The 16,738-nt window shown below is 38.9% G+C and overlaps 1 protein-coding gene across 1 annotated transcript in view; it reads left to right on the top strand.

Moving 5' to 3' along the window:
• gpm6ab (glycoprotein M6Ab) overlaps nt 1-16,738 on the top strand; it is a 79,341-nt gene that overhangs the window by 47,241 nt on the left and 15,362 nt on the right. The window contains exons 3-6 of the mRNA XM_057843260.1: nt 7,972-8,128; nt 15,609-15,762; nt 15,897-15,973; nt 16,079-16,144. Of these exons, the coding sequence (XP_057699243.1) occupies nt 7,972-8,128; nt 15,609-15,762; nt 15,897-15,973; nt 16,079-16,144 (454 nt within the window). The remainder of the gene's footprint in view (nt 1-7,971; nt 8,129-15,608; nt 15,763-15,896; nt 15,974-16,078; nt 16,145-16,738) is intronic.

Genomic DNA, 16,738 nt, shown 5'->3' with positions numbered 1-16,738 from the left:
AATGGGAAGTTTGGACGTCCATGAACGTCAATGGCATCACCCCCCATAAGCGGCAATGCAATCGGGGACATTTGGGGGACACGTCCTAATGATATCTAGTCATTTTCTGTTGATTTGGGGAAAAAAAAAAATTTCCCATTGAAAATGAATGGGAAAAATTTTGGACGTCCATGGACGTCAATGGTATCAACTTACATAAGCGTCAATGGAATCCAAGTACATTGGCATCAAAAGAATGAACAAACATGAAGAAATGCCATTGGAAATGAATGGGAAGTTTGGACGTCCCTGGACGTCAATGGCATCACCCTCCAAAAGCAGCAATGCAATCGGGGACATTTGGGGGACAGGTCCTATTGATATGTAGTCATTTTCTGTTGATTTGGGGAAAAAAAAAAAATTCCCATTGAAAATGAATGGGTAAAATTTTGGACGTCCATGGACGTCAATGGCAGCACCCCCCATAAGCGTCAATGGAATTGGGGACGTTTGGGATATACGTCCTATTGATATCTGGTCATTTTCTGTTGATTTGGAGAAATTTAGTTTTTTCCCCATTGAAAATGAATGGGAAAAATTTTGGACGTCCATGTAAGTCAATGGCGGCACCCTTCATAAGCGTCAATGGAATTGGGGAAGTTTGGGGGACACGTCCTATTGATATCTGGTCATTTTCTGTTGATTTGGGGTAATTTTGTTTTTTCCCCATTGAAAATGAATGGGAAAAATTTTGGACGTCCATGGCAGTCAATGGCATCGACATCCATATAATCAATTGAATCCAAGTACATTGGCATCAGTAGATTCGACATGCATGGCCGTCAATGGCATCAATGCAATGTAAATTCCATTGGAAATCCCACTGGAAGTGAATGGGACTTTTCCCATTCGAAATGAATGGGATAGTTTTTGGCAAATTTCCGAGGAAGCGTAATTTTTTTCCAAATTCTGTATACAACTTTTATGCCCCTCACCGTCCCGGAATTTTTGATGCCCAAATTATGTGATTTGGTCAAAAATTGTAGGACTAGATACATTTTGAAACTTTTTTTTTTTTCACGGAAAATTGCCGTTTACGGACGAACGGAAAAATTTTCGGGGCCATTTGTAAAGTTTCCTGTGTCACGCGAAAATTCCGGTCGTGCCGATACTTGAACGGTGCCGATCGGTCTAACGGTTCGGGCTGTGAAGCGCGCGGTTTTTTTCCATTCAAAATGAATAGGAAAGTTTTTGGCAAATTTCCGGGGAACCGTAAATTTTTGCCAAATTCTGTATACAACTTTTATGCCCCTCACCGTCCCGGAATTTTTGATGCCCAAATTATGTGATTTGGTCAAAAATTGTAGGACTAGATACATTTTGAAACTTTTTTTATTTTTCGGAAAATTGCCGTTTACGGGCGAACGGAAAATTTTTCGTGGCGGTTTGAAAAATTCCCATCGTCACGCGAAAAATCCGGTCGTGCCGATACTTGAACGGTGCCGATCGGTGCTACGGTTTGGGCTGTGCGTTGGCTCAAAAAAACGCGGAGAATTATTGAATAATAATAATAACTAGAAACTGCAATTTCGGGAGAAATTACACACCTTGGTCTTTCCTCTGTGGAGATACAGATCTTAGCCCCACTCAGGTCTATCAATAGAATGGACCATAATGCCAGTCAATGGCACTAAACAAAGTAAAAGCCATTAGAAAAGATTGGGAGAATTGGACGTCCATGAACGTCAATGGCATCACCCTCCATAAGCGTAAATGGAATTGGGGACGTTTGGGGTATACGTCCTATTAATATCTGTCATTTTCTGTTGATTTGGGGAAATTTAGTTTTTTCCCCATTGAAAATGAATGGGAAAATTTTTGGACGTCCATGGACGTCAATGGCAGCACCCCCTATAAGCATCAATGGAGTTCGGAACGTTTGGGGGAGACGTACTATTGATAACTGGTCATTTTCTGATGATTTGGGGAAATTTAGTTTTTTCCCCATTGAAAATGAATGGGAAAAATTTTGGACTTCCAGGGACGTCAATGGCAGCACCCCCCATAAGCGTCAAGGGAGTTGGGGACGTTTGGGGTATACGTCCTATTGATATCTGGTCATTTTCTGTTGATTTGGGGAAATTTAGTTTTTTCCCCATTGAAAATGAATGGGAAAATTTTTGGACGTCCATGGACGTCAATGGCAGCATCCCCTATAAGCGTCAATGGAGTTGGGGACGTTTGGGGGACACGCCCTATTGATATCTGGTCATTTTCTGTTGATTTGGGGAAATGTAGTTTTTTCCCCATTGAAAATGAATGGGAAAAATTTTGGACGTCCATGGCCGTCAATGGCATCGACATCCATATAGTCAATAGAATCCAAGTACATTGGCATCAGTAGATTCGACATGCATGGCCGTCAATGGCATCAATGCAATGTAAATTCCATAGAAATCCCATTGAAATGAATGGGAAATTTTCCCATTAGAAATGAATGGGATAGTTTTTGGCAAATTACCGGGGAACCGTAAATTTTTACCAAATTCTGTATACAACTTTTATGCCCCTCACCGTCCCGGAATTTTTGATACCCAAATTATGTGATTTGGTCAAAAATTGTAGGACTAGATACATTTTGAAAAAAAAAAAAAAATCTGGAAAATTGCCGTTTGCGGGAAAACGGAAAATTTTTCGGGGCCCTTTTTAAAAAAGCCATCGTCGCGCAAAAATTCCGGACGTTTCGATATCCGAACGGTGCCGATCGGTGCAGCGGTTCGGGCTGTGCGGCGCGCCGAAAAAACGCGGAGAATAAGATGAATAATAACTAGAAACTGCAATTTCGGGAGAAATTACACACCTTGGTCTTTCCTCTGTGGAGATACAAATCTTAGCCCCACTCAGGTCTATCAATAGAATGGACCATAATGCCAGTCAATGGCACTAAACAAAGTAAAAGCCATTAGAAAAGATTGGGAGAATTGGACGTCCATGGCCGTCAATGGCATCACCCTCCATAAGCGGCAATCCAATCAGGGACATTTGGGGGACACGTCCTAATGATATTTAGTCATTTTCTGTTGATTTGGGAAAAAAAAAAAAAATTCCCATTGAAAATGAATGGGAAAAATTTTGGACGTCCATGGACGTCAATGGTATCAACTTACATAAGCGTCAATGGAATCCAAGTACATTGGCATCAATAGAATGAACAAACATGAAGAAATGCCATTGGAATTAATGGGAAGTTTGGACGTCCATGAACGTCAATGGCATCACCCTCCATAAGCGGCAATGCAATCGGGGACATTTGGGGGACACGTCCTAATGATATCTAGTCATTTTCTGTTGATTTGGGGAAAAAAAAAAAATTCCCATTGAATATGAATGGGAAAAATTTTGGACGTCCATGGACGTCAATGGTATCAACTGACATAAGCGTCAATGGAATCCAAGTACATTGGCATCAATAAAATGAACAAACATGAAGAAATGCCATTGGAAATGAATGGGAAGTTTGGACGTCCATGAACGTCAATGGCATCACCCTCCATAAGCGGCAATGCAATCGGGGACATTTGGGGGACACGTCCTAATGATATCTAGTCATTTTCTGTTGATTTGGGAAAAAAAAAAAAAATCCCATTGAAAATGAATGGGAAAAATTTTTGACGTCCATGGACGTCAATGGTATCAACTTACATAAGCGTCAATGGAATCCAAGTACATTGGCATCAATAGAATGAACAAACATGAAGAAATGCCTTTGGAAATGAATGGGAAGTTTGGACGTCCATGGACGTCAATGGCATCACCCCCCATAAGCGGCAATGCAATCGGGGACATTTGGGGGACACGTCCTAATGATATCTAGTCATTTTCTGTTGATTTGGGGAAAAAAAAAATTTCCCATTGAAAATGAATGGGAAAAATTTTGGACGTCCATGGACGTCAATGGTATCAACTTACATAAGCGTCAATGGAATCCAAGTACATTGGCATCAATAGAATGAACAAACATGAAGAAATGCCATTGGAAATTAATGGGAAGTTTGGACGTCCGTGGACGTCAATGGCATCACCCTCCATAAGCAGCAATGCAATCGGGCACATTTTGGGGGAAACGTCCTATTGATATCTAGTCATTTTCTGTTGATTTGGGGGAAAAAAAAAATTTCCCATTGAAAATGAATGGGAAAAATTTTGGACGTCCATGGACGTCAATGGTGTCAACTTACTTAAGCGTCAATGGAATCCAAGTACATTGGCATCAAAAGAATGAACAAACATGAAGAAATGCCATTGGAAATGAATGGGAAGTTTGGACGTCCCTGGACGTCAATGGCATCACCCTCCATAAGCAGCAATGCAATCGGGGACATTTGGGGGACACGTCCTATTGATATCTAGTCATTTTCTGTTGATATGGGGAAAAAAAAAAATTTCCCATTGAAAATGAATGGGAAAAATTTTGGACGTCCATGGACGTCAATGGCAGCACCCTCCATAAGCGTCAATGGAGTTGGGGACGTTTGGGATATACGTCCTATTGATATCTGGTCATTTTCTGTTGATTTGGAGAAATTTAGTTTTTTCCCCATTGAAAATGAATGGGAAAATTTTTGGACGTCCATGGAAGTCAATGGTGGCACCCTTCATAAGCGTCAATGGAATTGGGGAAGTTTGGGGGACACGTCCTATTGATATCTGGTCATTTTCTGTTGATTTGGGGAAATTTTGTTTTTTCCCCATTGAAAATGAATGGGAAAAATTTTGGACGTCCATGGCCGTCAATGGCATCGACATCCATATAGTCAATTGAATCCAAGTACATTGGCATCAGTAGATTCGACATGCATGGCCGTCAATGGCATCAATGCAATGTAAATTCCATTGGAAATCCCATTGGAAGTGAATGGGAACTTTTCCCATTCGAAATGAATGGGATAGTTTTTGGCAAATTTCCGAGGAAGCGTAATTTTTTTCCAAATTCTGTATACAACTTTTATGCCCCTCACCGTCCCGGAATTTTTGATGGCCAAATTATGTGATTTGGTCAAAAATTGTAGGACTAGATACATTTTGAAAGTTTTTTTTTTTTCACGGAAAATTGCCGTTTACGGACGAACGGAAAAATTTTCGGGGCCATTTGTAAAGTTTCCTGTGTCACGCTAAAATTCCGGTCGTGCCGATACTTGAACGGTGCCGATCGGTCTAACGGTTCGGGCTGTGAAGCGCGCGTTTTTTTTCCATTCAAAATGAATAGGAAAGTTTTTGGCAAATTTCCGGGGAACCGTAAATTTTTGCCAAATTCTGTATACAACTTTTATGCCCCTCACCGTCCCGGAATTTTTGATGCCCAAATTATGTGATTTGGTCAAAAATTGTAGGACTAGATACATTTTGAAACTTTTTTTGTTTTTCGGAAAATTGCCGTTTACGGGCGAACGGAAAATTTTTCGTGGCGGTTTGAAAAATTCCCATCGTCACGCGAAAATTCCGGTCGTGCCGATACTTGAACTGTGCCGATCGGTGCTACGGTTTGGGCTGTGCGTTGGCTCAAAAAAACGCGGAGAATAAGATGAATAAATAATAAGTACAATAAAGTTGCACAACAACATAACCTTGTTCTTTCCTTCAGAAAGACCAAGGTAATAAAAAATAATAAAGTTGCACAATAACAATACCTTGTTCTTTCTTTCAGAAAGACCAAGGTAATAAAGTTGCACAATAACAATACCTTGTTCTTTCTTTCAGAAAGACCAAGGTAATAATAATAATTATTATAATAATAAAGTTGCACAATAACAATACCTTGTTCTTTCCCTTGGAAAGACCAAGGTAATTATAATTCTTGCTGTAAGACGGCCCTGATTGTAAGATGACCCCCTCTTTTTCGAGAGTCACGTTTAAAAAAAAAAAGACTTTTTTGAACACCAAATTAATTTTTATACAGAAAATAATTACTGTACATCTGAAACAAATGATTATGAGAATATATTTGAGGGAAAAAACATGTTATTTCTCATTCAAATCTTAATATCGGAACATTTAAATATGTAAACTAAAGTGCAATCACATTCGTAAATGAATGGCTTCTGGTTTTTGAAATGTAAATAAACCAATCTATTGTGATAAAACAACAAAATTGCAAGTACTGCATTAACCATCAAAGTGAGGTCTAACCATCAAAGTGAGGTCTAACTGTAACTGTAGTCTTGAAACAAATCTGAATAAGGAAAAACATTGCAATAAAATAATGCATACTGGTTAAACTTGAGAGTTGCTGAGATCTGTCACGACAGAACATTCCCCCTCAAATTCAGCATTCGCTTCAATGATATCTGGCGCCCTCTAGCGTCGTGAATGGGTATAATGTCTCGACCCTGAATATAAGACGACTCCCACTTTTTTAGTCTTATTTCAATGCAAAAAACACCGTCTTATATTTGGGCCAATGCGGTATATTACGCTTCAGAGATGTTAGTCATAAGTCAATACAGATTTATTTAGCATTGATAATTTAGCCAATCAATTAATTACCTTAATTTTCGGACTATAAGACGCAGCTGACTATATGATGCCACCCACGAAATTTGACAAGCAAATGGCATTTATTCATAGATTAGCTACACCAGACTATAAGCCACACCTACCAAATTTGACACAAAAGCATTTGTTCACGTATAAGCTGCCCTGGTTGATAGGCGACAGGGATAGTCACACCAAATGACTACTGTTGTCACGATACTATATATTCTACTTGATATCTACAGTATACTAAAAATATATATAAATACTCAATACTATTTTTTTTAATATTACATTAAAAAAAAAAAAGAAAAAAAAAAAGAAAAAAAAAAGGAAGTCTTTCAGTGCCATTGGATGATGATAGATATCCAGTCTTGTACTAGTAGACGTCCAATTCATTTGAACTGGGTGGGTTGCAGCGAATGAATTTTCATTCGCTTGCACCCCTCCTACTGCAAATGGATTGGACGTAAGTGCAGTCAACGGTAGCGATTGAGTTAACAAAGAACATGCAAAAATATCCTCCATTACTATCAAGAGTCGTGCAGAAACAAATTTACCCATGTCAACACAATTATCTAAACCTGGGGTAACCCAAAAACCAATATATAACTGAGTAATCAAATACCGTATCCCGTTACAAAATTTCAGTATCAATACAATTCAATACTTTTAACAACCCTACTAAATGCATACACCTTATCGGCATGCAAAATCCACATATAAGACGCACTGGACTATAAGCCGCAGGGTTCAAAGCAGAGGAAAAAAGTAGCGGCTTATAGTCCGAAAATTACTCTAGCTTCCTATTCGTGAGAAATGTAGCCCTGACCCCCATTGACCCAATCTGTTTGGTCTTATTAATGTCTCGCCCCCTGTACATGTAGCCAGGTTATGCTGTTATGTCATTCCTACCAATGTTGAGACCAAACCTACACCCTTCTTGTGTTGAATCAGTTATTGAACACTAATAGTTCACTAGAATTCTGAGATGATCAGGGACTGCTATTAAAATAAATAAATAAAAATATAAAATTATGTGGTCCCAATGGTCCTTTGAAAGACCTAAATTAAAATAAAAAAAACTTAGCGGAATTGGAAACGCTACAAGCAGCATCTGAAGTTCCAATTTCGGATTTGTAATTGCTGAATAATGGTTAGAAGGCGGAGAGAGGAAATGCAAATTTCTTTAAGTGAATACATATATTTATAAATACAAAATCTACGGTACACAACGTACCAAAAAATAATGTGACATTATTCAACCCTTAATCCAAAAGGACAAATTTCAGAGTTCTTACCACTTGTGAATCTTAAATGGGATTATTTTCTCTTTAAGAAGCAACACCCACAACCATTATTGTTAAATGTTTTACTCTAATGATTTGATAAAATTAATCATAATGGAAGGGATTACCATGAACATGAGGAATAGAAGAGTAATATTTATTTTCTCTGCAGCATTGACATCCTGAAGTACATCATCTATGGCCTTGCAGCTGGGTTCTTTGTCTTTGGAGTGCTGTTGCTGGTGGAGGCGTTTTTCACCACTGGAGCAATTAGAGACCTGTATGGAGAATTCAAGATCACTGCTTGTGGACGCTGCCTGACTGCATTTGTAAGAATCATTCGGCTACAGCACATTCTACATTTTAGTTAGGGATGTGACAACACTAGCATGTATGTGATTGTGTCCCCTATGCAATGAATGGTTTCCTTTATGGTGATCAACCAGAACCATATTCGATTATAAATACATGAACCTATTATTTGACAAATGCGACAATTCAGGTGTGAATGAAAAAGAATGGACAGGAGATATTTATTATTTATTGATAATCCTTGGGAAATTGTTTGCTATGGGCAGTGACGTTCCTAGCCTACATGGAGCCCTGGGCGACCAAACGCTTCGACAAGCAAGGTGTCAGGTAGTAACCATGTTATTAACATGAAATTTATTTAAAAATTTCAGGCAACATATACAGTGGTATGAAAAAGTATCTGAACCTTTTGGAATTTCTCACATTTTGGCATAAAATCACCATCAAATATGATCTGATCTTTGTCAAAATCATAGAGATGAAAAAACAGTGTCTGCTTTAACTAAAACCCCCCAAACATTTATAGGTTTTCTTATGTTAATGAGGATAGTATGCAAACAATAACAGAAGGGGGAAAAATAAGTAAGTGAACCATCACATATAATATTTTGGGTGCCCCCCACCCCCCACCCCCCTGGCAGCAATAACTTTGACCAGACGCTTCCGGTAGCTGCAGATCAGTCTGGCACATCGATCAGGACTAATCTTGGCCCATTCTACAAAACTGCTGTAGTTCAGTCAGACTCCTGGGATGTCTGGCGTGAATCGCCGTCTTTAGGTCATGCCACAGCATCTCAACGGGGTTCAAGTCTGTATTTTGTTCTTCTGAAACCATTCTGAAGTTGATTTACTTCTGTGTTTTGGAACATTGTCTTGTTGCAGCATCCATCCTCTTTTTAGCTTCAACTGTCGGACAGACAGCCTCAGGTTTTCCTGCAAAACATCCTGATAAATTTTTGAATGCATTTTTTAATTAATGATTGCAAGTCGTGCAGGCCCTTAGGAAGCAAAATAGTCCCAAATCATGATGCTCCCTCCACCATGCTTCACGGTGGGGATGAGGTGTTGATGTTGGTGAGCTGTTCCATTTTTCCTCCACACATGACGTTGTGAGTTCCTCCCAAACAATTCAACTTTGGTTTCATCAGTCCACAAAATATTTTGCCAAAACTTCTGTGGAGTATCCAAGTGCCTTTTTGCGGACATTAAACGAGCGACAATGCTTTTTTAGACAGCAGTGGCTTCCTCCGTGGAGTACTCCCATTAACACCATTCTTGGCCATAGTTTTACATATAGTTGATATGTGCACAGAAATATTAAACCATGCCAATGATTTCTGTAAGTCTTTAGCAGACACTCTAGGGTTCTTTTTTACCTCTCTGAGAATTCTGCGCTGAACTCTTGTCGTCATCTTTGGTGGACGGCCACTCCTTAGGAGAGAAGCAACAGTGCCAAACTCTCTCCATTTGTCGATAACTTCTCGGACTGTCGATTGATTAACAGACTTTAAGTGATGGTCTTGTATTGCTTTCCAGCTTGATACAAATCAATAATCCTTGATCGCAGGTTTTCAGACAGATCTTTTGACCGAGCCATGATGCACATCAGACAATGATTCTAATCAAGAGAATTCTTACCAGGTGGGTGTTTTATAGTGGGCAGGGCAGCTTTAAACCGCTATTCAGTGATTGGGCACCAGTGTTGGGAGTAACGCCGTTATAAATAACGCCGTTACGTAACGGCGTTATTTTTTCAGTAACGGGGTAATCTAACTAATTACTTTTTCCGCCGTTACCATTACTGATGGTCAAAAGCGGTGTGTTACTTACTCTAAATAAATTGAAGAAACAACCAGCCGTGTCGAGTCGAGACTCTGCTCTGTTGATTTGTCATCCAAGACTTGGGATGCGTTCAGGTTCCAGAATAGCGCACGTACTTCTGACTTCAAGCTGTTTGTCCCTGCTCATTCAATTAGACAATGCTTTCCAAAGTTTGGTAACGTTTCTGTGTTTGCTACACCTGATGCTAGCCTCGTTCCCATCTCCCACTGTCAGCCAGCAATAATTCTGCTTCCATCTTGAGGACGGCAGACGCTTTGAAGGTGACGTGAATTGTCGGGAAACAGGCCTACCTGAATGCAGCCCCTCGAGAGATGCGATGGAAGTGATTGTGATTGGCTGAGGGTTAGAGTCATGGGTCTTGGTAAGCCAATCAGAGCCGGTGATTTCACAAGCAACCCGGAACAGCGCGTGCGGCAAACACACACACGCAAAACAGATGCACAGGGTTGGGATGGCAGAGCATTCAGAAGAAAAATTGTCCTTTAAGAGGTGGAGATATAGACACTATTCCAAGCTTGTCGAAATTAAAGTAAAGAACCTGCATGTAATGTGTAATTTATGTCCCGGGGCAAAGCTTTTGTCGACATCTGTGGTAAGCAATTCAAATCTGCTGAAGCACCTAACAAGTTAACTACCTGTCTGTTCTTCTCTATTCCACTGACTCGAATACTGCTCAGAAAATTTCAAATTCTTTGACATACAACAAGTTCTTTTTAAAGTAACGGAAATAGTTACTTTCCCTGGTAAGTAGTTACTTTTACTATAGAGTAATTCAGTTACTAACTCAGTTAATTTTTGGAAGAAGTAGTGAGTAATGTAACTAATTACTTTTTTAAAGTAACGTGCCCAACACTGTAGGGCACACACCAGACTTAAATTGTTTGGTAAAAATTTGTTTCAATTGCTCTTTAAGTCTCCTTAGGCAGAGGGTTCACTTACTTATATCTCCCCCCTTCTGTCATTGTTTGTATGCAATCCTAATTAAAATATGAAAACCTATATGTGTTTGGGTTGTTTTAGTTAAAGCAGACACTGTTTTTATATCTGTGTGATTTTGACAAAGATCAGATCACATTTGATGATTTTATGCGAAATGTGCGAAATTCCAAAAGGTTCGGATACTTTTTCATACCACTGTGCATTTAATCTCCAAAGTTAAGTATGCTATTGTTTCAATATTTGTATTTATTGATTTATTTCTAACAAAAACAACAACAAAATCTACCAAAACACCTTTTTTTCAACACAACACCAGGGGGGGCTGCAGCACCCTCAGCACCCCACTTCTAGCGCCACTGGGCAGCAATAGCAATAATAAGCTAACATTGACACTATCAACAAGCTATACCGTAATCTTTATAATTATCTTTAACTGTCACACTAAATGTTATCAGTTTTATTTTCTAATTTTTATTTTCTGGATTGTGGAATACAATTTTAAAAACATAAGGAGGTAATGATCTCACCTGTCAAGCAGGAATGTTGCTAATTCAGCGTCACCCCTTAATCTCCTCAGCTGCTTGAGATGTGTTCTCTCTGTTTCGTTTTATTACTTAGTATAGCTAGTCAACAGTACTATCAGTAAATCTTATGAAGGCCATCGCGAGGTATCATCATGGGCGTCGGCAGACATATTTCACTGGGGTACGTGCCCCAGTATAAATTTCACTGGTACAAAAAAAAAAATCCTTTGAAGTTTTACATCTACATAGCACAGTCTACAGAATACACCTATTTAATATGGTCATATTACTCTTTTCACTCAATATATACCTGCACATGACTCCTTAATATGTTAATTTATGCACATAACTTTGGCTGTGATAGACATATGAATTGACACTTCTGACAAGCATCTTCGGGAAATGTTGCGTTCATGTACTGTATATCGGGAGATCTGAGTTCCTGCCATGGAACGCGGGCGGAATAGTGGTGTGGACCCAAACGCAGGGAAATGAAGGCAAGACAGACAGGCGGTGCCAAAACGTTTTAATAAACACCAACAAAAAACAAAGTGCAAACCAAACGACCAGGGAATCTAAACACTTAGAGAACGAAGCAGGACGAGGAACAGGCAAACTGGCATAGACGCTGACGTGAACGTGGACAATGTCGCGACAAAGACTCAACAAAAACGGGAAGCTAATAAGCACACAGAACAGGTGGGTGACACGGGAGGATGCAGGATGGGAGGATACACAAGGACCAGGCAGAACAGGTGAAATCAATGGGCAATCACAGGGACAAGTCACACTAGGACGAAACAAACACAATCCCTAACAGTTACCAAGTTGGAAAATCATTTTGAAGTGTTGTAAAGCCGTAATGTGGGATAAAAACATGGTTGCTCCAGAGAAGTGGCGCCTATTTTAGCGTTGCAACTGTCAAGTTCAAATATAAATCCGTAGGGTGATATTTATAAAATTACCCAAAATAAGAAGAGAAGGCACTCACTTTTTGTGAAACTTGCTAGGAGAATGGGAGGGAACTATACAATGCAATACTAGACTACATAATACAGTTTCCAAGATCGTTCTAAACCTACCCTTTCTGTGACCTTTTCTTTTTATTTGGGCCCTAGCAGATGGGTATCTTGCCCTTAAAAGGGAATTGGGGAAGCAGCTAGCGACACCCCTTGAACTTGTTTAATTATGTGTGTGTGTGTAGGCGGATTTAGATACGTGTGTCGTAACATTTCATGTAGCAACGGATAAAATGCGACAGTTTGATTTCTTAAATGTCTGCGGCTTGTCTCAAGGCTGACCTGTGGAAAGGTCGGTTTGAACAGGTGTAAATGACAAGGCAGTTTTATTGAGAGCAATTTTCTGGCAATAAGTCACTAAAAGATTTCTTTATTGCAATCAATCATCAATAACTCGACTTTATTAAAAGCAATCATTGTTAAAAGCAAATATTTAATAAGCATCCAATGATCATCTTATCACCAACGATACATCAGTTGAGTGACTGTTTGGTGCTTTTTATCGACACCATGTAATAGAGATTTTTTTTTTTTCGATTACTCCAAGAAGACATGAATGCAGCATCAACATGATCACCAATCACACAGTCGTCGGTGCAAATTACATCTTTGCACCTGCTTTACTGGTTAGGGCGAGACAAACTGCCTATCCTTGTTCATTTTTAACTCTGTGTAGATGTTTGTTTGGTCGCCTATTCCTATGAATTATTAATTTAAATAATTCAACTTTAGTCTACGTATCAGGCAGTTAACTGCAGTAAACTACTTTGGTCGCAAATTGAAGTAGCATACTAGGTGCACGCTGTCTTTGAGTTAACTGACTTTGAACACAATGAGAATTTAAAGCTCTTGAGTTTTAATGTGATATGTGGCATTTGAACTGTATCAATACTGTTGCTATTTATTGCTATTTGTTTATGCAACCAAAATAGTTGGAATCAATCTGTATTAATAACTGCCTATCTTTGAGTTATAACCTCTAACAATTTTTTATGTGTGCTCATCATCCATTAAAGCTGGTTTTACAAGCATTTTTTTTTTGTTACTGAGGTCCCTGTAATCTTTAATAAGATTTTTTTAATGATTTCTATTTGACTCAAACAGCCTAACTATTGCAAATGGATATTAGAAAGTTGTTTGCTCGCAGCAAAGATAAATCAGCAAGGAGGAATGAGAGAGGTAAGCTAGGTAGCAAGCCAAGGCAACATAAACTACTTCAAGATAACAACCTATCAGTTGAGAAACACTAATTAATTGCAAAACAGTAACAGTTATATCTCCTCATTTCTGTCCAAAGTAGAGCAGCAGGTGTAGGAAGAGGTGAAAGAGAGATGGAAGTTGATGAGCATGAGCAGTGGTGAAATGACTATCAGCAAGGGATGTCCCAATTTTGATTTTGAATACTGCTGGCTGAAAAACACAAAAAATGTCACTTTTTCGAAGAAACTTACGTTTTTACGTTTGACTATATACAACCCATAGGAAAAAGTATGGAATCACCAGTCTCGGACGAGCAATCACTCATTGTATCATGTCGAACAAATTCAGATAAGAATGCTTGAAAAAATAATGAATTAGTTCAAAAGTACAACTCTTTAGCATTCAGAAACACCAAAAGAACTGAATAAAAACATTGTGGTCGTCAGTAAATGTTACTTTTATAGCGCAAGTGCAGGGAAATATATACATATATGGAATCACTCCATTCTGAGGAAAAAAATGAAGTCATGAGAAACAAAGAAATAACAATCAAAACTCATCTCTAGTATTTAGTAGCACCACCTCTGGCTTTCATGACAGCTTGCAGTCTGACGCATGGACTTGATGAGAATTCTTCATCAATTTGTTGCCAACTCTCTCTGATTGCAGTTGCCAGATCATACTTGCAGGTCAAAGCCTTGCTGTGGACCTTTTTTTTTTTTTCAATTTCCACCACAGGTTTTCAATAGAGTTGAGATCAGGGCTATTTGTAGGCCATGACATTGACTGGATGAGTCTTTCTCCAAGGAATGCTTTAAAAGTTTTAGCTTTGTGGCATGATGCATTGTCATCTTTGAAAAGGACAAACATATTTTCAGTCTGAGGCATGAACTTGATGAGTATTCTTCATCAATTTGGTGCCAACTCTCTTTGATTGCAGTTGCCAGATCATCCTTGCAGGTCGAAGCCTTGCTGTGGACCATTTTTTCAATTTCCACCACAGGTTTTCAATAGGGTTGAGATCAGGGCTATTTGTAGGCCATGACATTGACTGGATGAGTCTTTCTCCAATGAATCCTTTAACAGTTTTAGCTTTGTGGCATGATGCATTGTCATCTTGGAAAATGACAAACATATTTTCAATTGAAGGGATAAGAAAGCTGTTTAAAATTTCATTAAAATCTTGTGCATTTATTGAAGATTTAACCACGGCCATCTCCCCAGTGCCTTTGCCTGACATGCAGCCCAAATCATCAAGGACTGAGGGAATGTTGATGTTTTCTTCAGGCAGTCATCTTTGTAAATCTCACTGGAACAGCACCAAACCAAGTTCCAGAATCATCACCTTGTCCAATGCAGATTTTTCACTCAAGTCCATGTCTCAGAGACTGCAAGCTGTCATAAAAGCCAGAGGTGGTGCTACTAAATACTAGAGATGTGTTTTGATTGTTATTTCTTAGTTTGTTTCTCATGATTCAATATTTTTTCCTTCAGAATGTATTGATTCCATATATATTTCCCTGCACTTGCTCTATAAAATTAACATTTACTGACCACCACAATGTTTTTATTGATTTCTTTTAGTGTTTCTGAATGCTAAAGAACACTTGCACTTTTGGACTAAATCATTATTTTGTTCAAGTTTTTTATCTGAGTTTATTTTACATGATAAAATGTCTGAGTGAGTGCTCGTCCGAGACTGGTGATTCCATAATTTTTGCTTGGGGTTGTATAGTTTAAAGTGCTATTTCTGACTTTTTATTATAGACAAGTGCTAAAAAAAAATTTTTTTTTATTGCTTGCTCACGATTGCCCCGCTGTTCCCCAGTATTATTTTAGGTTTATAGTTACAACCGTGGGTCACATACTGTAGGTTTGCCTGCTCTAAGTGTTCTCACTGATGTGCACTGATTAGGAAAGTACTACCGGTATCTATTATTGTAGTTTGGTGTAACTTTTTTTTGTCTTTCTAGCTGATGTTCCTGGCCTACCTTTTTTTCCTTGTGTGGCTGGGCGTGACAGCATTCACTAGCCTGCCTGTCTTCATGTACTTCAATGTTTGGTCCATGTGCAAGAACACCAGCCTGGTGGAGGGAGCCAACCTTTGTCTGGACCTCCGCCAGTTTGGTATGTAGCATAACCTTTTGCTGTGCTCAATGAAAAATATCCACATCTCTTGGTTTCGTTCCCATTCTGCTAATTGATCAGTAAAATGATAAATAATATATAATTGTAGTCTTGACAATTTGTCTGGTCATCAGGGGCTGTGACCATATCTGAGGAAAGGAAGGTTTGTACAGGATCTGAGAAGTTCTTCAAGATGTGTGAATCAAATGAGGTAAAAACTGCTACATAATTAGATTCTACCCAAAAGCTGATAAATATAGGACAAGCATAAGATCAGTATACATTCACAATTTAAGTGTTACTGTGACTCTTGCAGCTCGACCTGACCTTCCATCTGTTCGTGTGTGCATTGGCCGGAGCGGGAGCAGCTGTGATAGCAATGGTAAGCACACAATTAGGTACAGTGTACCTCTACTTACGAACGTCTCTACATACAGAATTTTCATGTTAAGACACGCCTCAACGGGAAAATATTGCCTCTTTTTAACGATAAAAATTCAGGATATGAAAGGTAGAAATACAGTATGGCTGGTACTCACAGCTCCCAGAGTCAAGTGAGTGTGACATATTTATAGCTGCTCTGCCATTGCCTATTGCCAAGCATTCCTGGCTGAGAGGGATCTCTACTGTATGTGTATGTGTGTATTCCAGCGTCCTCTTCATCCGACAGCTTTACATTAGTGTATTTACGTTTATTCTTTACTCTATTCTTGGTTTTTTAGGTTACACACAACTCTAAATTCATGATTATTGTGCAAAAATCTAATTGTAACATGTACTTGTTATGCATTTTTATGCATTATAAAAGATTCATGTCTTAATTTTGGGGGGTTTGGAACGGATTAGGGCATTTTCATGGAAAAGGCATCTGTTCTTACTGAAGTTTCCGGTTATAAAATTAACTTCCAGAACCAATTAATTTCCTAATGAGAGCTACTACTGTAACTGCAAATTCCTTTCATGAAACAAAACAATA

Source organism: Corythoichthys intestinalis, chromosome 8 (genome assembly GCF_030265065.1).
Source record: "Corythoichthys intestinalis isolate RoL2023-P3 chromosome 8, ASM3026506v1, whole genome shotgun sequence".
Classification (NCBI taxonomy): domain Eukaryota; kingdom Metazoa; phylum Chordata; class Actinopteri; order Syngnathiformes; family Syngnathidae; genus Corythoichthys; species Corythoichthys intestinalis.
Note: the sequence above shows the minus strand (reverse complement) of the source record. Positions and strands in the feature narration are given on the sequence as shown.